The following is a 6,466-nucleotide window of genomic DNA, read 5'->3' on the forward strand; positions in this document are numbered from 1 at the left end:
TATCTGATGAGCTAAAAAAAAAAAAAAAAAAAAAAAAAAAAAGCATGAATGGTGTAAATAAAAAGAACATGAATGAAGGGAAAATTTCTTATTTGTTAATTTGCCTTTCCTAGATTACTTTATCCCCTTTCCCTTTTGTCCTCTTCGTCCTTCCCTCCAAATCCTAGATTACTCTGTTAGACTACACCACTAATCTGGGCAGCTCTAAGAGGAATTCTCTTCAACTAGAAGGTGTTAAAAGATACAGAAAGGAAATACAAACATGTTGTTATTTGCCAGTTCAAAATTCTGAGAATTATTTTTAATTCTGTCAATAATTTATATTCTATTAATATGATACTACTAATATCCTTTAATGCAGGCAGTTAAAATCTATTTAATTTGTACTGACTCTCCTAAAAATCATGTTCCTTTTCCTTAGCTTTAAGATTTTTCTTTATTTGGGAGAGTAAGTGAGGAAGAGAGGGGGATTTCTATGACTGAAAAAGGGTGAAACAGCCTCTAGTAGATAATTACCTTATTATACAAATACAGACTGTTCCCAGCTGACAGTGTTTTGATTTAGGATTTTTAAAATGTTACGATGGGTTTATTGGATATTAAGTGTATTTTTGACTTACAGTGGGTATATTGGGATGTAGCCCATCGTAAAGATGAGCATCATCTGTATATTTGATGCTTTTTAGCTCTAAAGACTATTAAATATGAACATACTTGAGAAACTACTTAATCTAGCTGGGGGTGGTGGCTCACACCTATAATCCCAGGGATTTAGGAGGCCAAGGCAGGAGGATCACATGAGGCCAAGAGTTCAAAAATAGCTTAGGCAACAAAGCAAGACCCTGTCCCTACAAAAAAATTTTAAAAAATTAGCCAGGCATGGTGGCATGTACCTGTAGTCCTAGCTACTTGGGAGGCTAGGGCAGGAGGATTGCTTGAACCCAGGAGTTGAAGGCTGCAGTGGGCTGTGATCACGCCACTGCACTCTATCCTAGGCAATGGAGTGAGACCCTGTCTGGGAAAAAAAAAAAAAAAAAAAACTGACTTAATCTTCCAGTTCATGTCTTCTTATATATGTGCCTCTGTGTTTTCAGATTCCTAATTCTGGCAACATATCCTATAGCTGTAGAAAACAGTGCTCTGTGTCAACAGACCAGCCTTGGATCACCTTCTCCTCAAAATGTTCGCATTTTAATTTTATTAAATATATAGGTCTGTTCGTTTAGACTGCTATATCCCATATTGGGTTAGATGAGAAAAAGTATGATTTAAATTGACTTTCTCCCTTTAAATTCAGTAATTGTTTGAATTGCTTAACTCATTTCGGAGAATAGATATTTATTTGCTTTTCTTTTTCTTTTTCCCTGATTTGTTTGTGTTGATCACATACAGAACAGTACAATTGCCTGATTTCCTGTCCTTTACAGCCCGAGTGATTGATGTATCTAATGGGAAAGTTCATGTTGCTGAAAGCTGTTTGGAAGAAACAGGTGGCCTGGGAGTAGATATTGTCCTAGATGCTGGAGGTAGGTACCTTATGAAATTAGTAGCCTGTGTAGTTTTTTAGTTTGATGAATTTAAGAAAAAAATTTAGGGCATAATTATTAATGCGCTTATTAAACTGGATGTTGAGTTTTGGGTTTTGTTTTTAACTAAAGACTTTTTAATTTAAATTGGAACTTCCACTTTATTCTCATCGTAAGTACTGTATGTAAGAGAGAACATGCTTATCTTTTACAGTGTTGACCAGAGGTGTCACTTCCCTGGCCACGTTGGAAGAAGAATTGTCTTAGGCCACACATAAAATACATTAACACTAATGATATCTGATGAGCTAAAAAAAAAAAAAAAAAAAAATCTCAAAAATGTCTTACAATGTTTTCAGAAAGTTACGAATTTGTGTGGGCCGCATTTAAAGCCATCCTGGGCAGGCTGCGGGTTGGACAAGCTTGGTGTAGACATTAGAGTAACAAATGACATATCACTACAAGAAATCTAGAAACATGGCCTCCTCAGTGGTTCCCAGATAACACAGCATCATTGCGATGCCTTTTCAGTCCCATCTGCTGTGTGTGGCTGCCTTCTATTGGATAGTTGATGTCTGCGGTCTCTATTTGGAAAATGCCAAAGTTTGTTCCAGTTTCACTTCTCTTGAGTATTTTTAGTTTAACCAGTATCTTTTTAACACTTACTCTGAACACACTTAAGTAATAGCATGACTCCTAAAGGATAGGTTTTACAAGCCTGCAAAGGGCTTCTATTTATACTTTGGTAGAATTTATCTTCTAATTTGAGAATCATGGATGACTATTGTGTGGTTTTTTTAAACCAGTATTTTCTAAGATTTGAAAATAGCTCAGGATAATCTGTCAGTGGAAGTAAATACATGCTTTATTGCATCATTTTTTCACATGGACATTTCAGTAATTATGTTAAGACTATCCTGAGTCTGAGTTTTTTAACTGGGAATCAACTCATCTCACTATACTAAGCTATCAGTGTTAATTATCAGATGTGGTTATGTGTTACGTTACCTTGCCTGGTTTTCAAATGAAGATAGATTTTTTATCTTTATTTATTTCTATAATAAATAGATTTACAATAAATTATAATTAAATGTAGAATAAATTTTATGATCAGTTTAATGCAAAAAGTAGATTTTATGGTATCAGAATACATTGTGTGTTGCTTTTTCTAAGAAAAATGTTTCCTCATTCGTACATTAAAAAGTAAAGAGAGTGCCGGACACAGTGGTCTGCGCCTGTAGTCCCAACTACTCATGAGGCTAAGGCTGGAGGATTGCTGGAGTCCAGGCCAGCCTGGGCAACATAGTAAGACTTTGTCTCTAAATAAATAAGAACTTGTTTGAAGAATAAATTTTTGTCAGATTATTATAAAATATATTTCTTCTCTCTCTCTTGTTTTTTTTTTAAACTATTCCCTTGCAAGTGAGATTGTATAGTAAAGATGATGAACCAGCTGTAAAACTACAACTACTACCACATAAACATGATATCATCACACTTCTTGGTGTTGGAGGCCACTGGGTAACAACAGAAGAAAACCTTCAGGTATTATCAGAAACCATAAAGCATTACCATTACACCAAAGGGGTGTAATTAACAAACAATAAAGTCTAAGTTATTTGAGGCAAGGTGTGACTAAATTAATATAAAATCTGGTCCAGGCGCAGTGACTCACACCTGTAATTCCAGCACTACGGGAGGCCGAGGCGGGTAGATCACTTGAGGCCAGGAGTTCAAGACCAGCCTGGCCAACATGGTGAAACCCTGTCTCTAGAAAAAATACAAAACTTAGCCAGGCATGGTGGCACAGGCTTATATTCCCAGCTCCTTGGGAGGCTGAGGGCTGAGGCACGAGAATTACTTGAACCTGGGAGGCGGAGGTTGTTGTGAGCTGAGATTGCACCACTCTACACCAGCCTGGGTCACAGAGTGAGACTCTCTCTCAAAAAAAAAGAAAATCTGAATCATAAAGAAATTTACCTTTATTTTTCATTCCATGTTGTATATGTAGCTACATATTTTATATGTAGAAATGTAGCTTTTTTTTACTTTAGCAACATGTTGGCCAAATTGTTGAAATACTGCCTAGCAGAGACATACTTTCAGCAATGAAGTATAATTTTATTTAGTGATTTAGACATGTGACTTATGATTTTTTTTTTTTGGAACGAAGTTTCACTCTTGTTGTCCAGGCTGGAGCACAGTAGCACGATCTCAGCTCACTGTAAACTCTGCCTCCCGGGTTCAAGCGATTCTCCTGCCTCAGCTTCCTGAGTAGCTAGGATTACAGGCGCCTGCCACCATGCAAGGCTAATTTTTGTGTATTTAGTAGAGATGGGATTTCACCATGTTGACCAGGCTGGTCTTGAACTTCTGACCTCAGGTGATCCACCTGCCTCGGCCTACCAAAGTGCTGGAATTACAGGCGTGAGACACGACGCCCAGCATGAATTTTTAATAGTATTTCAGATAGCATTTTTTTCTTGGTAACATCGTTGACGTATACTTAGCAAAATATTTCCATATAAAATTATCACAATTTCCTAATTATTCAAACTGGAATTACTATACATGTTTATGTATGTTATCTCTCAAGGTTATATTTTTCAGCGTTCTAGTTACATATTTACATGATGGCTGATATGCAAATACCATAATTCTCACATAGCAGTCTTCACTGATTTTCCAACACCCTCATGAAGATGGCGAGAAAAGACACACACACACCCCTACCACTTCATCACCAAGATGCTAGATTGGCCTTGCACCTGCCATATACTTATCACCTCGCTGTTTCATCGTTTTGGACCAGGAAATAGAAAATATTATCATTTACATGTTATTAAATGTTATTTATGTGCATATTTTTGTGATTTGGACATCATTTAATTTGTGTAGAAGTTTTTCTGACTCAAGATACCAATCATCCTGCTGTTAAACTCACAATAATTGATTAGTCTTTGTTTTATTCTATCCAAGTTGGATCCTCCAGATAGCCGTTGCCTTTTCCTCAAGGGAGCAACGTTAGCTTTCCTGAATGATGAAGTTTGGAATTTGTCAAATGTACAACAGGGAAAATATCTTTATATCCTTTGTATCGACTGATTTGAGTTTCTGGCTTGAAACCTTGTACTGTACTAAATTCTTTCATTACGATAATAGGAAATAATAATAGCAGTTAAGTTTCCTTAAGTATGCCAAACAGTGTTCCAAGTGCCTTGCAAGTATTAATTTAAACATTAAAGCAACCTTTTGAGATGTAAGTACTGTTATCATCCCCATTTCACAGGTGAAGAAACTGAAGCATAGAGATGTTGATACAGACTCAAGGACGCAGCAAGTGGCGGAACAAGAATCACACTCAGGCAGTCTCTCTCCTTTCTGAATGGAGATAAGCCATAAGATACGTGGAAAATTTTGTTTTTAACCTGATGTTAAGGAAATTACACATCACCTTGAAAGGTTGCACACTTACCCCTATGATGGTGCCATTGCGCAGAAACATTTCAGAATACTTTTCTAAGTTGAAGAGTTTGTGGAGTGTTTTATAAATATCAATGCTAGGAAATCTTTATCAAATGAAGATGGGTTTGAGTTTTGAAACAGAAGTCATTCAGAGATAAGTCTGGTGTGACTGAAGCCAAATCATTCCAGTTGAGTAAAAATAATAAAAAGTTTGGAATGTGCCGGGCGCGGTGGCTCACGCCTGTAATCCTAGCACTTTGGAAGGCCGAGGTGGGCGGATCACGAGGTCAGGAGATTGAGACCATCCTGGCTAACATGGTGAAACCCCGTCTTTACTAAAAATACAAAAAATTAGCGGGGCATGATGGTGGGTGCCTGTAGTTCCAGCTACTTGGGAGGCTGAGGCAGGAGAATGGCGTGAACCCGAGAGGCGGGGCTTGCAGTGAGCCGAGGTCCAGCCACTGCACTCCAGCCTGGGAGACAGTGAGACTCTGTCTCAAAAAAAAAGTTTGGAATATACAAACAATTTCAAAAAGAAAGGTCCAAACCTCTTTAGAGTAGGGTCAACTTAAGAATTCCTTTTATTTCTAAAATGTCTGGCTTAGAGGCAGCAACACTTGGTAAAAGTTTTAATGTATTGGATAAAAAAAAAAGTTATCATTACTTGATAGAGCATACGTGTGTTTCTGAAGAAAGATTTACATAGCCTTACACTTGTCTCTAGTGAATATGATACTTTACATTTCTTAAATGTGCCTAGTCATATATGTGTGATATATATAAAGGCCAGTTCCCTCCGGGAGCAATGACAGAATTTATTCAGAGCTTTAAAATAGTTATGTAGGCCGGGCGTGGTGGCATGCGCCTGTAGTCCCAGCTACTCATGAGGCTGAGACAGGAGAATCGCTTGAGCCTGGGAGGCAGAGGTTTCAGTGACCTGAGATCGTGCTGCTGCACTCCAGCCTGGTGCCAGAGCGAGACTCCTCTCAAAAAAAAAAAAAGTTACATAATTAGTATACTGCATGTATTGAGTTTTAAGGAGTAGATTTCAAAACCCCTTCTTGTAGTGCATGTATGAATTTAAAGTTGTTTCTGATTAAATATTTCCTATTAAATTTGAAAATTAGATTTAACTTTCTAAAAGGATTTTTAATTAATGTCATTTTTTAAAAAGGTACACGGGCTGGTGCAGTAGCTCATGCCTGTGATCCCAGCACTTTGGGAGGCTGAGGTGGGCAGATGACGAAGTCAGGAAATCGAGACCATCCTGGCTAACATGATGAAACCCCCATCTCTACTAAAAATACAAAAAAAAACCTGGCACAGTGGCTCATGCCTGTAATCCCAGCACTTTGGGAGGCTGAGGTGGGAGGACTGCTTGAGGTCAGGAGTTCAAGACCAGCCTGGGTAACATGATGAGACCCCCATCTCTACAGAAAATTAGCAAGACCTGATGGTGTGTGTCTGCGGTCCCA

The 6,466-nt window shown here is 37.9% G+C and overlaps 1 protein-coding gene across 2 annotated transcripts in view; it reads left to right on the forward strand.

Moving 5' to 3' along the window:
* The window catches only part of CRYZL1 (crystallin, zeta (quinone reductase)-like 1), a 63,231-nt gene that overhangs the window by 51,454 nt on the left and 5,311 nt on the right, over window positions 1-6,466 (forward strand). For both annotated transcript variants that reach the window (XM_011950043.1, XM_011950044.1), the window contains 3 exons: window positions 1,428-1,526; window positions 2,950-3,071; window positions 4,506-4,611. In XM_011950043.1, coding sequence (XP_011805433.1) covers window positions 1,428-1,526; window positions 2,950-3,071; window positions 4,506-4,611 — 327 coding nt within the window. The remainder of the gene's footprint in view (window positions 1-1,427; window positions 1,527-2,949; window positions 3,072-4,505; window positions 4,612-6,466) is intronic.

The sequence above is a fragment of the Colobus angolensis genome, unplaced genomic scaffold (genome assembly GCF_000951035.1).
Source record: "Colobus angolensis palliatus isolate OR3802 unplaced genomic scaffold, Cang.pa_1.0 Scaffold300, whole genome shotgun sequence".
NCBI lineage: Eukaryota > Metazoa > Chordata > Mammalia > Primates > Cercopithecidae > Colobus > Colobus angolensis.